Source organism: Zalophus californianus, chromosome 7, assembly GCF_009762305.2.
Source record: "Zalophus californianus isolate mZalCal1 chromosome 7, mZalCal1.pri.v2, whole genome shotgun sequence".
NCBI classification, from domain to species: Eukaryota; Metazoa; Chordata; class Mammalia; order Carnivora; family Otariidae; genus Zalophus; species Zalophus californianus.
Window position 1 is genome coordinate 143,956,873 of NC_045601.1, and position 18,249 is coordinate 143,975,121.

Genomic DNA, 18,249 nt, shown 5'->3' on the forward strand with positions numbered 1-18,249 from the left:
AGAGCACATGCTTTGAAGCCAGGCAGATATGAACTGGAATTCTAGATGTACCTCATAGCAGACTCAGAAGCCCTTAGCCTGTGTAAGCCATGTCCTCCTATGTAAAATAGGGACAATATCCCAAACTAGGGATTGTTGCCTTGACTAAGTAAGAATGTAGGTACCACACAGAGTACAATAACCAGTAAATGGAAAGGGTAGTTTTTATTAAGAATGATAAAATGGGATGAGAAGTGGAGATGCTGTGCTAGGTGGTTCTGGGAGTCCACAGGCTGCCGAGACCCAGTCCACCCTATGTGGATGGAAAAATCATGAAGCCCAGGAGCCTTTGCCATCACTCTCCTTTCTCCTTCTAGAGGCCACACTAGTGCCCAGTAGGGTGCCAATCCAAGGAAGTCAGGATTGGACTGCTGCTGGCCCCACCCTCTCAACCCAAGGTCATGTCCAGCATGGGCGTTCTTGTTCCACAGGAACACTCACATGAGGGAAAACATTTTTGTCCTGTTGGTCACCTCCAGTGACAGTGGTAGTTTCCAGACTCAGCTGGGCATCAGAGGGAATTGAGGGCTTGTTAAATATTCAGATTCTGAGACTCACTAGAGTTATTGGTTCAGAATCATCTGGAGCAAGACTTTGGAATCTATATTTAAAATATAAGCACACATGCTCACACACATACACTCCCCAGGTGGTTGAAATATAGCCGGCCAAGCTGGCAGATCAACAGTGTAAAGTAGAGCCTTTGGTGTTACTCCTATTTCATCGTAGAAGAGTGTCAAATAAATATTTGCTTTAATAGTGAGAGATCGTCGATGGATTATTTGAATCCATGACTTAATTTTACTTATAGGAAAACACATCACACCATAGGACACAATCAAACATGAGTTGGAAGATCACAGGATTTGGAGAGTTTAAGTCCCTCCACCACGTCAGAAATAGTAAGGGATACATAGAATCAAGTCAGACATTTAAGAGAAAACTTCAATGGGTTGCATAAATTTCAGCCATTTACAAGAGGTATTGTCACTGAAAATGAGTATAATATACTGTTCTGGGATTGAGTTCCCATAAATCAGTTTCCCCAGAAACTATCAACTGGTCTGTTTTGGAACCTCATCCTCTCCCTTTTTATTTTTACATATACCAAAGGGCATATTTATTTTTCACTAGCATGCACTAATTACACTGAAATGTTTATACACTAAGGCTTTAAAAATACTGATAATTTACATCACTTTTATACCAGCATTAATTTAAATAACACTAATTTGAAACATTTAAATACTGTTGTATCAAAGGTATGTATTCCCTTTGATTTCAGTAGGAGGGTCTGTTGTGTGTGGAGAGGATGAATTAAACTAAAAATTAATGTGATGTCCAGTGCTGTGTTCCAACCAGCTACCCCCACCGAATACTGTCACATCACTTAATAGCACTGGCCAAAATTGTACTTTGTTTCTCAAGTACACGGCTTGCAAGTTTTTAAAGACAATTCCATCCAGACCATTTTCCAGGAATAATTCCTTTAGTACATATCCATTCTTTAGTACATGTCCATTGCCAACATGTACTCTTTGCTGATTGGGTGACTACCTAAACAAATCCATCTTTCAGAGACCTGGCAGAGGATGTCTTCAGAGGGCAATGACTTAACTTGCATAATCCCTCAAAGATCTGCCTCTGAGTTGGAAATCTGAACTTATAATTCAATCCTACATGTAACTTGTTTTCTTTCTTATGGAACACTGGGAAGCATACAGCCATAATCTTCGTGACTGAAGCCATCCATATTTGATGTGTGGACTAGCTATTCATCAACTATTGAGTAATAACAGGGTCTGGGTTTCTCTAATACGGGGAGTAGAGATGTTATAATTTACACTTCCCATTTTTCCCCCTCATGATCGACGCTTGAATTTCAATTCTAACTCCTTTATTAGTTTAATCCTGAAGAATATGCCAAAAGAACTCAGCAACACTGCAAATTATTCGAAGTGCCCCTCCACTTACAGTGATTTTATGGACTTCATCTCTGTGTCGTGTGAAAATTAATCCTTTTCCATCTGTATACCCTGACTATGTTTTGGGACCCCTTACCGTCCCAAATATCCTGAATTCAAGGTATCTAAACTCATGCAGCAGTTGTCCAGGGAAAAGAGAAGCAACAGCCCCGCCCCCAACCCTTGGGAGCAGAAAGGAAAAGAATTATCCTAAAGAATTATTTTAAAACCCCGTTGCAGCAGACAGAAATAAAACCATGACTGCATAGATTGATGTCCCAGGGGTCCAAAATCTAACCCCAAATGGGCAATAATTTGTTTGGCATTAAACTAAACCAGTTTGATGAACTCAAATGCCCTCGGCTCAATAGGCAGGACTCTCGGAGGAGCCTGTGTTACTTCCCTCACTTAAGCGCAGTTTTGTAATAAAAATCTTAGTGCCAGTGGCATGGTTTTTGGACATATAAGAAGCTAACCACTTGGAGAATCCTATTTGAGAGGTCAGAAAACTCCACAGTTAAAGATCGGTTTATAATTTACGAAGAAAATAGAAAGTTTTGTTTCTCTGAGTTGAAATTTGAAGAGCACGGCGGGAAATATTGCAAGTTTTTGGCATAAAGCTTTGTGCTTTCTTCATAATTTGAGACCAGCGTGAAGCCCGAGGCTTCAGGGATCATTTTCTGAGAAAAACCGGGCGATTCGATGTAGAGAATTTTGATATTTTTGGCATTTTTTGAGGTGTAACAAACACAACTCGGGATCCGAGAGGACACTCTGCGGCTGCCAGCGAGGCGGGCTGGACAGCGCACCAATCACGGCGCAGCTCCGCCCTATATAAACGGGAGGGCGCAGCGGCGCGGCCCGAGTCCCGGCCAGTGCCTCAGCTTCCGGCTCGAATTGCTCTCCCCGCGCCCGCCTTCAACATGTCCGAGACTGCGCCCGCCGCGCCCGCAGCTCCGGCCCCTGCCGAGAAGACGCCCGTGAAAAAGAAGGCCCGCAAGTCGGCAGGTGCCGCCAAGCGCAAGGCGTCCGGGCCCCCGGTGTCCGAGCTCATCACCAAGGCCGTCGCCGCCTCCAAGGAGCGCAGCGGCGTGTCCCTGGCCGCGCTCAAGAAGGCGCTCGCGGCCGCCGGCTACGACGTGGAGAAGAACAACAGCCGCATCAAGCTGGGCCTCAAGAGCCTGGTGAGCAAGGGCACCCTGGTGCAGACCAAGGGCACCGGCGCCTCGGGCTCCTTCAAGCTCAACAAGAAGGCGGCCTCGGGGGAAGCCAAGCCCAAAGCCAAGAAGGCGGGTGCGGCCAAGCCCAAGAGGGCCTCAGGGGCGGCCAAGAAGCCCAAAAAGGCCGCGGGGGCGAGCACCCCCAAGAAGAGCGCTAAGAAGACCCCAAAGAAGGCCAAGAAGCCTGCCGCGGCTGCAGGAACTAAAAAGGCTAAGAGCCCGAAAAAAGCGAAAGCAGCCAAGCCTAAGAAGGCGCCCAAGAGCCCTGCGAAGGCCAAAGCGGTGAAACCTAAAGCGGCCAAGCCAAAGACCGCTAAGCCCAAGGCAGCCAAGCCAAAGAAGGCGGCAGCCAAGAAGAAATAAGTTCCTTTGGCCAACTGCTTAGACGCTCAACACAACCCAAAGGCTCTTTTCAGAGCCACCCCAGACCTCAGGAAAAGAGCTGTTGCACACTGTATTCGTAGGGGGCGTGGCGGGAGGGAGGGCGCACCGCGGAGGGGCGGTACCTCCAACCCCGGGAAGTGGTTCCCACAACAGCGCCAGCTACGTACACCTGACCCTTAACGGAGTTTCATGGTGGTGTAGCTGCTTTCAGGTCCAGGGAACATGGCTGATCTCGCCATACGGACATCAGTGCTATTTACCACCTATTTCTCCACTTTATGGAAGTGAGTGCGCCAAGTGCGAGGAAGAGAAGCAAGTTGGGAAACAATCCAGGCAGGCACTCCTTTTTTTTCAGGAGGTAATAAGCACTACGTATTCGGAAAAAGATGTCGAGCAGCCCAGAATATCGCAGACCTCTTACTTCTGAAGCGAATGTGTTTGTCAATGGTTTCATTTTCAGGCCAAGAACTACGTTCTAGGACCTTCGGGAGGACCACCAGGTGTCCCGTGGTGGAGGGCTCCGTGAACACGGGAAGCCATACTAGCTAGCAGGGAGCTGTCTACACCAAAGAACCCAAAAAGCTAACCTCACAAAACTTTCATTGGTCCTCGGAGAAATACCAGCGCAATTCCATTAGAGGCTTATTTATACTAGGTTTGGGCAGACTACTCTAGGCCTTCTGATTGGGTGGAAGCAAAGTAACGAAGCAGCCAATGAAAAGCCAGGACTGCATGTATCTTTTACATTCGCATTTGTGACGACACACTAAAATTAATCCAATCCGGAAGGAAATCTTGCTAACCTCATTTGAATACCGCATCTATAAATAAACGGGGCTTTAGCGCTCCCGATTATTTCCCAGGTCTTAGAGTGTTCTAACTTAACGCTGGGATGCCTGAACCCACCAAGTCGGCTCCGGCCCCGAAGAAGGGCTCCAAGAAGGCGGTGACCAAGGCGCAGAAGAAGGATGGCAAGAAGCGCAAGCGCAGCCGCAAGGAGAGCTACTCGGTGTACGTGTACAAGGTGCTGAAGCAGGTGCACCCCGACACCGGCATCTCGTCCAAGGCCATGGGCATCATGAACTCGTTCGTCAACGACATCTTCGAGCGCATCGCGGGCGAGGCGTCCCGCCTGGCGCATTACAACAAGCGCTCGACCATCACGTCCCGGGAGATCCAGACGGCCGTGCGCCTGCTGCTGCCCGGGGAGCTGGCCAAGCACGCCGTGTCCGAGGGCACCAAGGCCGTCACCAAGTACACCAGCTCCAAGTGAACTTACCAAGTAAGCCTCTTGTGATCCCAACCCCAAAGGCTCTTTTCAGAGCCACGCATGCTTTCAATAAATGAGCTGTAATCCTCTCATTCTGAGAGCTATTCTCAGATGTCTCCCAAACTTAAATTAGCTAGGGCTTTAATTTCCGGTTAGGGCTTCTAGCAAGTATGTGCACGTTCCCCGGTCAATTACAATAGCCACCATAAATTGAGCGCTCACGATGAACAAAAAAGGTTTTATATAACCATTAATCCTTTAGTTTCACAAAACTAATCAATTTCAAATGAAAATGCCATTTCAAGGGTAGAGCTCTCCTTTCCGTGTGCGGGGCTCCAAATTCATCGTGACGTTCAAGGACTTGGTTAAGGACCTCTTACCGGGTGCACAAAGAGCAGGCTCTGAAAAGTTTGTTCTGCTCAGAGCTCTGCTTTTTCTTTTTAGCATATAGGTTTGTAATACTGAAAAAACCCGAAGACAATATGAGCTTTCACAGAAATCTTACATAGGCTTTCCTGGTTTGCTACCTTTACAATTCCTGTCCTTTCAGCTGGGGGGGCCAGGGGGCGCAGGTGGAGGGAGGGCGGTGATGGGGGCGGTGAGGGGTTGGGGGGGCAGTCTGTGTTGTATGTGCTGTATCCTAAAGGCACAGAGGGACAGGAAGGGGAACCTGTCCTGTCTTAGAGAGGCCTTCAAATCCTGTCAGCTATTACACCTTCTCTCCTAGGAAGCTCTTTTCCATTTACACTCTTCTTCCGGCAGCATTTAGCTGCAAGGCCCGGTGGGTCACAAGAGAGAAGCCCACTACTCAATCCCGTAAGGTGTCCGACTGATTAGACGAGCGTTACCCCAGGACCGAGGCCCCCTTCTCAGTACCAGGACTCTTTCCCCGTGTCCCCGGGAGGTAAGGACTGAGAGGAGGGAGAAAGGGAAGGGAAGCCCTTCCTGGCAGGATGTGGCTTCTGCTGTACATGAGAAACTTTCCTGGTGTAGCTGACAACCTGACCCGTTACATCCTCACAGGAGAAGGATGAACTAGAAATGAACACACACGCGCACCCACCCCTACCCACGCTCACCATAGAGGATTGCAACAAGAGTGTGTCCTGAGCCTCGGTGCTGAGCGAGGTAGATTCCGCCATGGAGAATTTGGGCTACAACTCACTTGTTTCTGCCATTAAGATCACAGGGATTCAGGATACACCCAGGCTGAGAATTAATTTAGGGATATCCCAAGTTGGTGCCTCTGAGCACCGGGTAAATGCAAAGACACAGTCTCTGTGGAGGAATAAGCTTCATTTTAGGTTTCAACAAATCCCCACAGATAAGATACCAAAAAAAATGAATGAGCAGTTTCACAACCAAAATCAGCACACCATTCGACAAGACACTGTGACCAAGAATAAGAGAAGCACACGATGGAAACAAAAAGAGTGAAAAAATTAACAGATACAGATTTCAGATTGCTAACTTTAATATATTTAAAACAAAACAAAAAAAGGACTATTTGAAATATGCTGAGGGACTAAGAATACAAAGAATTTTCCAAAAAGATTTGCGAGAACCAAATACAAATTCTAGAAATGAATGTATATAATTATAATTATAAGAAAATTAAAATTAAAGGCTTCCTGGATAGGTCAAATAGTCATTTGGCCCCAGATGAAGCAGACTTTGTCCAAAATGCAGGGAGAGAAATGTAAAAGTGAATTTAAGAGATCTGGAATTAGTACTAAATTTGTCCGCCATACGTCTAATCATGATACCACAAAGACAACCAGAGAGAACGGTGCAGCTGTGAGCTTTCAAAGATCATGGCTGAGACTTTTTTAGAGTTGATGGTAAGTAATTTAATTACTCATGTAATTAAAAATAAAATAGAGTGAAACTCATACAACAAAAGGGGGCCACTCTTTCACACTGTGAATTAATCCCCATACATTCCCACAACAAATGGAAGGCTGATTTTCACAAGGTTCTGCTTTCTAATCTGTTCTGACAGATGGCATCAGACTGAAGCACTTATAAATCCTTGGGGGGAGTGGGAATAATTGAGAAATTGATTATTTACATGCACTTTATATCTATCTGAGTACTAAACTTTGCCAATTCTAATCAATAGTTAATGGACTGTTTCCATTAAATCAAAAAGTTTGATATTCTTTCCAATATCTATTTCTCTTAATTACTTTCATCATGTTATTGTGTTAGCTAAAATTACAAACTATTTGCCATGTTGGGTATGCTAGCAGGCATCACCGTCTTTTTCTTCCTTCTCATTAAAGTGGCTTTGGTTGTTCATGCCTTATGAAAAACTTATTTGCCTGACTACACATGTGTGTGAGTGTGTAATCTGTTTGTGTTGATTAGTTTCCTTCTAAATATATTTTAAGAGTTTTTATTAGAAATGCTATGTGAATTTTTCACATTTGATGGAATCATGTGCTTCTCCTCCTTTATCCTGCTACAATGAAGTATAGGTAGTTTCCTAATGTTACTCCATACTTGCATTCCCAGGCCAAATCTTATTTGGTCATGTTGTATTATTATCTTAAATACTGGCTGCACACATTTTAATATGTCAGAGGGATTTTTTCCTCCTCTATTCATACATAAAATCATTCTGTGGTTTTTTCTTTTGGGCTCATCCATATAGATGGTAGTCATTAAGATTATGGTAACTTAAAAAAACCTAATTATGGCCTCTCCTCTATTATCTACTGCTATGTAACAAACTACCTAAAAACTCAGCAGCTTAAATCAATGAACATTTGTTATCTCATTTTGTTTCTGGGTTGTCAGGAATCCAGAAGTGACTTGCTGGGAGGTTCTGGCCAGGGTCTCTCAGGTTGAAGTCAAGATGTAAACATGGGCTGCAGTCACCTGAAGGCTTGACTGTGCTGGAGGGTTCCCTTCCAAAGTTGGCTCACTCCCACGCTACCCGTGTTCCTGTTGGCTCTTGGCAGGAGGACCTCAGTAGGACCTCTGTGCCTTGCCACATAGACCTCTCAGGAGGGCTAACTGACTCTCTTCCACAAAGACAAATCACAGAGAGAGGCGGGGAGGAATTAGCCACAAAGTCTCTGAGACCTAGTTTCAAATGTCACACCCTGTCATTTCTGCCACTGTCTATTAATTAAGCAAGTCACTTAAACGTGGCATATATTCAGAAGGGGGGAACAAGGCTCCATCCTTCAAGGTAAGGATAGTACATTCGTGAACATACTGCAAAATCACCATATCATCTTTTTTATGCTTTAAATACTTGATTGTAAAAAGTATTTGTGCTTTAAAGAGTAGACAGAAATCAGCTGTATAATCACCTGGACCCAATACTTTTATATGTGGTAGCTTGTTCAGAATTCCAGGAAATTAGACTGCAATTGACCACTGTCCACAGACAAAAACAAATACAACTCCCACATGATGTCCTGATGGACTTTTCCCTGAGATTGTAAGGAACCAAACAGTGGTCTCTGTAGTTACATAAAACCAGCACGTTGCAGGTACTTATAGAAAATACTGAATGAATCGAATCAATTCATCCGAGAATTCCTAACCAGCCACCTGTACAGTGAATCTCTGGTTCATGATGGTTGTACGAATGTCGAACAAAATGGATAGGTATGAAAAAAAACAAATTAAAAGTGAAAATAAATACAATAAAAAGGAAAAACCCCAGAAAATACTTTGGCTTATGAACATACAAGAAATTAACAATATGAAAAAACACAAATTAATAAAATTTGCAATTGGACAAGAAGTTAAAGCTAAATTAATAGATTTCAAAGGTAGAATTTGAATTGATGATTGAGTCAGACTTAAAAAAAAAAGCTACCATGTTTAAAGTGAAAGGTAACAGATTAAGTGGTAGCAAAAGGGCATAAAAGAAGAAATCGAAGAGCACAATTTAGTCATGACGGCTTATAAGGTGATCCTTGACATTTGTCAACATTCCCTGCTCAATTGTACCATGGCAATAATTCAGAGTATTTCTTATAAATCAGTCATTTAAGAGGCAGTCATTGAATATCTTTGGGCCAGACACAGGCAAGGGCACTAGAAATACAAAGAGAGATGAGGTTGTTCTTGACCTTCTGGAGCCCTCAGTTTTGTAGACCATGAAGGAAACTTACAGCTAATTGCCTACTTTTTGTTTGTTTCTTTGTTTGTTTGTTTGTTTTATTATCATCCACTAAGACCTAAAAGAGTGTTTATCACTCTTTGGAAATCTGCTGGCAGATGAATAGACTTGGGCTCATCTGGGAACTACAAAATTAATTAAGTTAGGCAAAATATTTATTCAAATATGTGAGTAAGAAACAGAATACAGTAATACTATCATTGTGACATGGTACAAAATTAAGGAACAGTCCCATTAGACTGACCTCATGTCTGACATCAACTGCAAAGTTGATGGGTCTCTAAATCCATCCTCAGATTTGGTAATTCTTTAGATGACTCACAGAATTCACTAAAAGTTTTTATACTCAAAGTTGGGGTTTAGTATATCAAAAGGATAGAGATTAAAAGCAAGCTAATTTCACTCATGTGGAATTTTAAGAAACAAAACGAACATAGGGGAAGGGAAGAAAAAAAGAAACTAATACAAAAAGAGAGGGAGACAAACCCTAAGAGACTCTAAACTCTAGGAAACAAAGTGAGGGCTGCTAGAGTGAGGTAGGTGGACGGGTTTGGTAACTGGGTGACGGGCATTACGGCGGGCACACGATGGAATGAGCACTGTGTGTTGTATGCAACTCGTGAATCACTAAATTCTACCTCTGAAACTATATATGCTATATGTTAATTAAATTGAATTTAAAAAAAATTTTTTTAAATAAGCCAAGGTAAGAGGCACATGAGCAGAGTCTCAGAGGTTCCCAACTCAGAGCTTCCAGTAGTCCTTTCCCTTTGTGGGTGTGGGGAGTATTAATGCCTCCTGCAGCACAACAATATTGTAACAACACAATACACATTGTCAACCACAAGGCTTTAGCACATAAACAAGGATGACCATCCACATGGCTGATCTTTTAGTCCACAGTCCCTCTGGAGGTAGTCCAGGTACCACATGGCCCAAAGCTTCCAACAGAAATGATATTATTAACACTCTCCTGTGCAGCCCAAGGCCTATCGGTAAACAAAGATACTCTTATGCTGCAGGACATTCCAGGGGCCCAGACACCACCTCCCAGCAAAGGGCAAAGGCCACACCTCCCTTTGGGTATGTTAGTGCTTTACTACACACATAGTCCTAAGAAAAATGATACTTTTTACAGTTTTGAATAAGATATCTGTCATTGACCATAACTTGAATTCTCCAACTGTTTGCTTTTTGATGGTTCTGTCACATAGTTTTGGCTATTTCGATTGACTGCGGACCCAGATGTTATACGGAGTTTTCTTATCGAAGGCTATTTTTTGTACTTTATTCAGATGAACGACTTCGGCAGTCTCCTCCTTGACTTACACTCCCAACTGCCTTCCAAACCTTGGCTGCAGGAAAGAAGCCTGAGGAGAGCTGGAGATCACGTTGGGGGGGGTTCCGAGTTCTTGAGCTCCATTTTGGTGGCGTGGGTTTGCAGCGCTATACACAGGAAGAAAGGCTCCCTTTGCTTTATTTGAACAGCAGCATTTGAGTGACTTTTCCTTTCATAACCATGACATCTGCTACCATGGATAGGGAACAGGAATGTGGAAAAGTGAAGGACTAAAGTTTTAGAATTTGGTCTAAAACTTTAACCATGAAGGTTAAGCTGTATCTCATAAGTACAAAACAATGTAAGTATCACAACCAAGTTATGGCTATTTTTTAGGAAAGACAGAGAAGCACAGGGGGAAGAATAGAGGTGAGAAAACTTGAGAGGGACTCAGAAAAAGAATGGAAGAAGCAAATGGCTACTACCAAAGGACAGACGGAGCCTGAAGACCAAAGAGAAGCCACAGAGCACGCTCGTCAAAGAAAGCAGAAAGGGAAACGAGGGAGATGAGGGGAATCACCGTGTCATGTTTTGGATGCTTCAGCTGGGTATACCACCTGTTACACACTGAAATACTCCCCGCATTCCTTGGGTTTTGGGGTGAGTGGATGGATTACAATGTTACCGCATCTGGGAGATACTCTCCGATCAGCAAAAGTCAAACGGCGCCCTTCTATCCCATTCTTAACTTATTCTGTTCACTCTTCATTACACTTAGCAAAAGTGACATGAATTTGTATATTGTTTCTTTCCTCTTCCCATTCTCCAGACAGCAAGCTCCACTGGGAGGGTTGGTCTTTTTTTGCTGCTGACTCCCCAGTGCCTGAGGCTGTTGCAGGCATACAATGGGCTCTCGAGGAGGATCTGCAGCAATCATAACTAACAAAGTATATGTATATCTATAACAACAGCGATAGAGGCCAGAGCTGAGTTGTTGCAATGGTTCAATAAACGAAGTGACTCAGGCTTTTGGGGACTTATTTTCCACATTTATACAACAACAATAAAATAATTCTAAGAAGTCGTGTACTATTAAGGATTAAGTGAGATAAATCATGTAACGTTCTTAAAATGCTTATAGACATTTAGTATACACTCACCAATTGTTAGCAGGTACTATATTTTCTTTAGTCACTGAATTAAAAGGACAATCAGAGTAGTCAGTTCTTCTCGGGTCAAAAACTAAAGAGAAAATATGAGCTTTGCACTGCTCAAATCCCACCTCCAGAAGTATATTTGGGGGATTTGGAACAAAGATCATCTTGTTCAGGAATATCTCTTGGCTAAGCATGGTTTGAGACATTATCTGTTCATGCTACAAATGACTGAGGCATAGGTAATATTGGAGTAAAGGTATCTCATAGCACATTATACGGACATGTGATAAAACACCTCTCTTCCCTGTACATCAAATATCAATACTGATTGCAAAATGGCACCGAAGAAATAAACCATTTTTATTTCTTCAGTTATAGGAGAGAGATGCAGAGAAGAAGTGAATGCAATGAGTAACTGAAAATGTGGATGAGCTCATAGAATTTATGAAGTATAAAAGTCTGATCCGCCTGAGAATGATTGATTAGCGTGTATATCCTGCTCAAATCTAACCTGTCCTGGTTTGTTTTACACTGATTCATCAGGAGAGCATTACCTCGGGAAGAGCCTAAATAAAAGTGTTTTAGCATTTTCACTGTAGTTTTGCTCTAATTATAAAAATAGAATCTACTTCCTTACAGGCCCAGTGACTGGGAATTCATATTTACCGTGGAGTACCTTTGATGGAGACGTCTAAGTGAGGACAAAACGTCTGTAGATGAGAGGTTATCATTAATCGGACCTGGAGAAATGGAACGCTGCATTCATTGTTGATTCAAATCCCTCTCCCAGATCTCGCCTTTCTAGACATATGTAATTTTCACCTTATACTCTGGCATCGAAGTCTGAGTGGGTAAGGGCTAAGCCCTGTTTTGGCTTTGGTAACGATCTTGAAGGTAAACGGCTCGGTTTAGCTCAGCTGACATTTGAAGAGGCACCTCCAGCACCTGACCTAAGGGAAGCACAATACTTCAAAGCAGTCCCAAACTTCAGCGCGCACCCAAATCAGCTGAAGTGTTTTTTAAAGCTCAGATTGCTGGGCCCCACCTCACAGATGCTGATGCACTGGACCTCTAGCAGGATCGGATTATTTGCATTCCTACACTGTCCAGGTGCTGCCGATGCTGCGGGTCCGGGGACTCACGCCAGAGAACTGCGCTTTCGACCGGAAGAGAGGATTTCCTTGAAATACTAGTACCGAACAGCAACACAATTACACTCCGGTTTAAACTGGAACTGCAGAGGCCGAAAAATTGGCAGCGGCCGTCACCCACCCTCCGCGTCCACGCAGGCGTGGAAGGAGGCCTGAGGTCCGGCAAGCCCCGCCCCCTCACCCCAGGCCACGCCCTCCAACCGCCCCCTCATTGGGCCGTTTCCACGCCCGCGTCCCGCCCATTGCCCCAACGAGCCTCCCGTCACTTAACGTTCTTCCGGCTCCCCTGCGGGGTCGCGCGTCTTCTCGCTTCTTCCCGTCGCCTTCGCCGGGGCGGGTTCCCGCGGCGCCCCCTGCTGGTGCGCAGACGCTGGTCACCCGGCGTCGCGGAGCTGCGGCCGGCCCTTCGCCGCCAGGCTCTGGGCGGTTGGCAGGGAAGAACGCAGAGCCGAGCGCTGTGCCGCCCGGGCAGCAGGGCGGCAGTGTCCCTGTGTCCCTCCTGTCCGTCCTGTGCAGTGGCCGAGGGACCCTCCCAGCGCCTCCGCGGGACGGCCGGCTCGCACGCCCCCTGCTCACGGTCCTCACGTTTCTAGGGCACTTCGTGTGTGCGATGTGTGTGTGGATACTTACTTCATACTCGGTAGCTTTTTCCGCGATTTCATACTCACCTCCGTTAGGCACAGTAGGCACAGGCCGCGGGCCCCAGGGTGCTTTTTGAGGCTCATCAAAATTTTAATTTCTTCTGAAGTCGGAAGATAAATATCAACTGTGAGGTTGACCGAAACGGTCTAATATATAATGTTAATAAATTAACCTCTATGTGATTCTAATAATGTTATTAATTATTATTTTAGTCGAGGAAGAGGCCCAAGAAGTCAGAAGTCCTTAGGGTCCACAAAACACAGTGAAGCCTCGGGAGCAGGTAGCACACACAATTCTTCCGAGTTATTTTCATTTACCTTAAAAACATGTTTGTTGTTTTGCAAATACCCAGATACGTTTTAAGTTCCTTCCAGATGGTAATCGTGTAATCCTCAGAACACACCTGTGAACTATTAGCCCAGTTACCCGCATCTATATTGAGTCATCTCAGTCTTAAAGTTGTACTTGCCCAATGCCATATAGTTAGTAAGTGGCAGAGGGGATTCTGATTCTGGCCCAGGCAGGCTAGGTCCGGGGTCCCTGCTCTAACCCACTCCACTAAAGACATCTCTTGGTAACCTGCTAACGCAATTAGTTCAAATGACGGCAGGTAAAGTTTAGACCAGACTCTAGCCAGGTTACTCTGAGCCCTCTTCTCGACTTATAAACACTTGAACAAACATTAAAACAGTTTTAACAGATCAAGTCTATATCCCTAAGATGACCCTAGCCCCTCTTAAAGTGCGTGTCCTAAATCAAAACCCACCATTCTTTACTTTTTTTTCTATTCTTTCTCCTTTTTCTTTCTTCCCTTTCTTAGAATCGTCTTCACTACTTTTGCTCATGAATGTGTATTTCACAATGTTACCAAAAATTCAGTGCACTTTCGTGGCATCACATTAAAACTTTAGTTTATTCGGGAATTTATGAACATTTTAGCATATTGAGTCATCACAAAACATAAACAGTGCAGTGTATGTCTATCTCTTAACTGAAATCAATCTTGTTTTATATCCTTCAGTGACATAGTTTATTCATATAAATTTGGAATTATTTTTCTTGGACGTAGAATCCTTAGACTCTGAAGTACTGCTGTGAATGATGTTTGGTTTTCCTACTTCAGTTCCAGCGAGAGTATTGCTAATGTATACAAAGGCCATGAATTTTATGTGGTGATCATATATCCACCAATCCTGTTGTGCTCTATTAGATCAAATTGTTTCTAGGATCTTGTGGATTTCTTAAATGACATTATTTTCAAAAAATAAAGATAACATTTTTCCCTTATTGAATTTTTATCTATCCTTATTTATACTTCTTGTCTCCTGGTGCTGTCCAGGCCTTGGTGCCATGTGGAATGAGAATAGTACCACAGAACTTTTGTCTTTTTTTTTTTTCAGGAATCCTAAAATTGTGCCCTTATATGTTATGCTCACTATAGCTACTCCTTATAAAATAAGCAGCTACTCCCTCTTGTTCTAGTTTGTTGAAAATGTTTATGATGAAAGAGTGTTATATTCTAGCAAATAATTTCTCAGTATCTATGGAGATGACCACAGTTTTACACTATTAATATCCTACACTGGCAGATTTATGATGTTAAACTTTTCTTCCATTCTTGGGATAAACTCTGCACAATATACAATTATTTGTTAAATAATATGGCTTCTTGGCTTCCATTTGCTTGCTTTTTAAATAGAGCTTTTCTTAAATGTTCTTAAGTAAGACAAAGCTATAATTTTCTGTCTTTTTTGTGTTGTTTCTGCTCAGTTCTGATAAGAGGTTATAGATTTTTCAAAAGGAAAAAGGGACAAGATCTATTTCCTACTGAAACAGCTTTTGTAAAATTGGGATTATTGATTCCTTCAATTTCGCTTAAACCTGTGGCCCAACTGTGCTTGGCCTCATTTGGGTTGAGGGGCATAGAAGAGATTTTTTTTTTTTAAACTACCCATCCTATTTCCTTAAAATCATAATTTGCTTATTCATTACTTAATATTTTTTCTTGAAAATTATCCTTTTCTATTAAGTATCTTTTTTTTCATTTGTAAAACTTATTCATAGCATTCTCATGGTTCTTAGTATCTCCCTTTTGGTAGTGACATTCTCTTCTTTATTCCCATAACTATCCCTCTACCGCCGGACCCCCGGACCCCCCTCACATGTACACACACTATTTTTTTCCCTGATTAGTTTTGGTAGAGGCTTGTCTGTTATTAAGTTTTTCAAACCAAAGGTTTTGGTTTATGGATCATCCCAGTTTTTCTATTATTTTTTCTTTTTAAATTTTAAAATTGACATATTGAAAATATGTCAATGTAACAATCCATGGGAATTTATAAATAGTTCTAATAAGAGCTCAAAAGGGTTGGTGGGTATATGAGCACCACATAACAATTCATGACCTTTCTATAAATGAGCAATGACCTATCTGGAATTGAAATAGAAAAGCCAGACTTCATTCACAACAGTACAACAGATTCTAAGGATTCTAAATCCAATTCTCAATCTACTCCCATTTTTATTCTAGCTTTTTTAGTTGAATATCTAGTTTACATATCTTCAGTGTTTCTTGTTGCTTAACATATGCAATTGATATTATATATTTCCCTTTTGGTACCACTACAAATATATTCTACAATTTTTATATGTATTATTCTCATTCATATTTATCTCAAAACATTACATAGTTTCCCTTATGATATCCATTCTAATCCATGTGTTTAGAAGTGTGCTTTTAGTTTCCAAGCATTTGAGAAGATTGTTTCATTTTTAGTTATTTTTTAACAACATAGTGATTTGACAAGTCTATACATTGTCTATACATTGTGCTGTGTTTACTACGAGTGTAGCCACCATCTGTCAGCATACAAGCTATTACTTTACAATACCATTGGCTATATTCCCTGTACTGTACCTTTCATCCGCCTGATTTATTGATTCCACAACTGGAAGCCTGTGTTCCTCCCCCTCCCCTTTACCCCTTTTGCCCATCCCCCCACTCTTCTCCCCTCTGGCAACCATCAGTTTGTTCTCTGTATTTATAAGTCTGTTTCTGCTTTTTTGTTTCATTGTTTGTTCATTTGTTATGTTGTTTAATTTGCATATGAGTGAAATCATATGGTATTTGTCTTTCTCTGTCTGGCTTATTTCACTTAGCATAATACTCTCTAGGTCCATCCATCCATCATGTTGTCACAAATGGCAAGATCTCATTCTTTGTTTTGGCTAATATTACATTTTATATATGGACACACTCCACATCTTTTTTATCCATTCATCTATTGATGGACACAGGTTGCTTCCATATCTTGGCTATTGTAAATAATGCTAAAATAAATATAAGGGTGTATATATCTTTCCTAATCAATGGTTTTGTTTTCTTGGGTAAATAGTAGTATAATTACTATACCATATGGTATTTCTATTTTTAAGTTTTTGAGGAAACTCCATGCTGTTTTTCACAGTGGCTGTGCTAAGTTACATTCCCACCAACAGAGCATGAGGGTTCATTTTTCTCCACATCTTCAACACTAGTTATTTCCCTTTTTTGTTTTAGGCATTCTGACAGGTGTAAGGCAATATCTCATTCGGGTTTTGATTTGCATTTCCCTGATAATTAGTGATTTGAGCATCTTTTCACGTGTCTGTTGGCCATTTGTATGTCTTCGTTGGAAAATGCCTATACAAGTCACCTGCCCATTTTTCAATCTTATTTTTATTATTTGTGTTGAGTTGTATAAGTTCTTTATATATTTTGGATATTAACACTTTATCAGACATTCCATTTGCAAGTATCTTCTCCCATTCAGCAGGTTCCCTTTTCATTCTGTTGTTGGTTACCTTCTCTGTGCAAAAGTCTTTTATTTAGGTATAGTCCCAATAGTTTATTTTTGCTTTTGTTTTCCTGGCCTGAGGAGACATGGCTAGAAAAATGTTGTTAAGGCAAACAGAGATTGTCAAAGAGATTAGTGCCTATGTTTTCTTCTAAGAGTTTTAAGGTTTCAGGTCTCACATTTAGGTCTATAATCCATTTTTAGTTTATTTTGGTATATGGTATAAGAAAGTAGCCCACTTTCATTCTTTTGTATGTAGCTCTCCAGTTTTCCCAGCAACATTTATTGAAAAAAGAGTCATTTCCCCATCTTGCCTCCTTTTCTTAGATTAATTGTATTGTTACGGAACCTGGACTGGATCACCCGATGGAAGAACCAAGCGGGACCCGGAGATCTTGGAGGACAGGAGGTTTTATTTAAAGGCCGCAGGCTCACAGGAGAGTGGTCTCCAAAGGTCTCAGCCCCCAGCACAAAGAGAGCAATTTATGCACTTCTACTTCCTCATATTTGGCACTTTGGGCACATGCGTAAAGCTGGGCAGGGAGAAGGACCCGGATTGGTGCGCTGAAGCAGAGCAAGAGAAGAACCCGGAAGAGCCCTGAGGCAAGGACTGGGACTCTCCTGCTGGCTCCATGGGCCGTCTTAGGAGACAGATTTTTCCTTATCAATATAAAAATTTGGTTTATTTCTGAGCTCTTTATCCAGTTCCATTGATCTATTTTTGTGCCAAGACCATACTGCTTTGATTATTATAGCTCTGTTGAATTTCTTGAAATCTGAGATTTTGACACGTCCAGCTTTGTTCTTCTTTCTCAGGATTGCTTTGGCTATTTGAGGTCCTTTGTGGTTCTATACACATTTTAAGATTATTTATCCTAGTTCTGTGAAAATTACTGTTAGTACTTTGTCAAGAATTGCAGTGACTCTGTAGATTGCTTTGAGTAGTATGGACAATTTAACAATATTAATTCCTCCAATCCATGAGCATGGAATGTATTTCCATTTGTGTGTGTCATCTTTGATTTCCTTCATCAGTGATGTATAGTTTTCAGAGTATAGGTCTTTCACCTCCTTGGTTAAGTCTATTCATTGGCATTTCTAATGCATACTTTCTTTAATGGTGTCCATTATAATGTATGTATTTAGAAGTGTGCTTTTAGTTT

General features: G+C 42.2%; 2 protein-coding genes across 4 annotated transcripts; both read left to right on the forward strand.

The window, feature by feature from the left end:
- The first annotated feature begins 2,876 nt into the window (after nucleotides 1-2,876).
- H1-4 (H1.4 linker histone, cluster member) lies at nucleotides 2,877-3,616 on the forward strand. The gene has a single exon (XM_035728415.1). It carries the CDS (start codon nucleotides 2,927-2,929, stop codon nucleotides 3,584-3,586), a length of 660 nt encoding a protein of 219 aa, XP_035584308.1. The 5' UTR covers nucleotides 2,877-2,926; the 3' UTR covers nucleotides 3,587-3,616.
- Nucleotides 3,617-4,394: 778 nt separating this feature from the next.
- On the forward strand, nucleotides 4,395-17,430 carry LOC113926868 (histone H2B type 1-M). 3 transcript variants are annotated; one of them, XM_035728438.1, is made up of 2 exons: nucleotides 4,395-4,889; nucleotides 17,414-17,430. In XM_035728438.1, the coding sequence occupies exon 1, from the start codon at nucleotides 4,500-4,502 to the stop codon at nucleotides 4,878-4,880; it is 381 nt and encodes a 126-aa protein (XP_035584331.1). In that variant the 5' UTR covers nucleotides 4,395-4,499; the 3' UTR covers nucleotides 4,881-4,889; nucleotides 17,414-17,430. The 3 variants fall into 3 exon arrangements, with proteins under 3 accessions (XP_035584331.1, XP_035584330.1, XP_035584329.1); XM_035728437.1 differs by lacking the exon at nucleotides 17,414-17,430 and adding an exon at nucleotides 12,097-12,719; XM_035728436.1 differs by lacking the exon at nucleotides 17,414-17,430 and adding an exon at nucleotides 10,317-12,074.
- Nucleotides 17,431-18,249: the final 819 nt, after the last annotated feature.

Excerpts from the sequence above, each read along its gene's own strand:
- H1-4 (XM_035728415.1), top strand. The coding sequence starts at position 2,927 with ATGTCCGAGACTGCGCCCGCCGCGCCCGCAGCTCCGGCCCCTGCCGAG.
- LOC113926868 (XM_035728438.1), top strand. The coding sequence starts at position 4,500 with ATGCCTGAACCCACCAAGTCGGCTCCGGCCCCGAAGAAGGGCTCCAAG.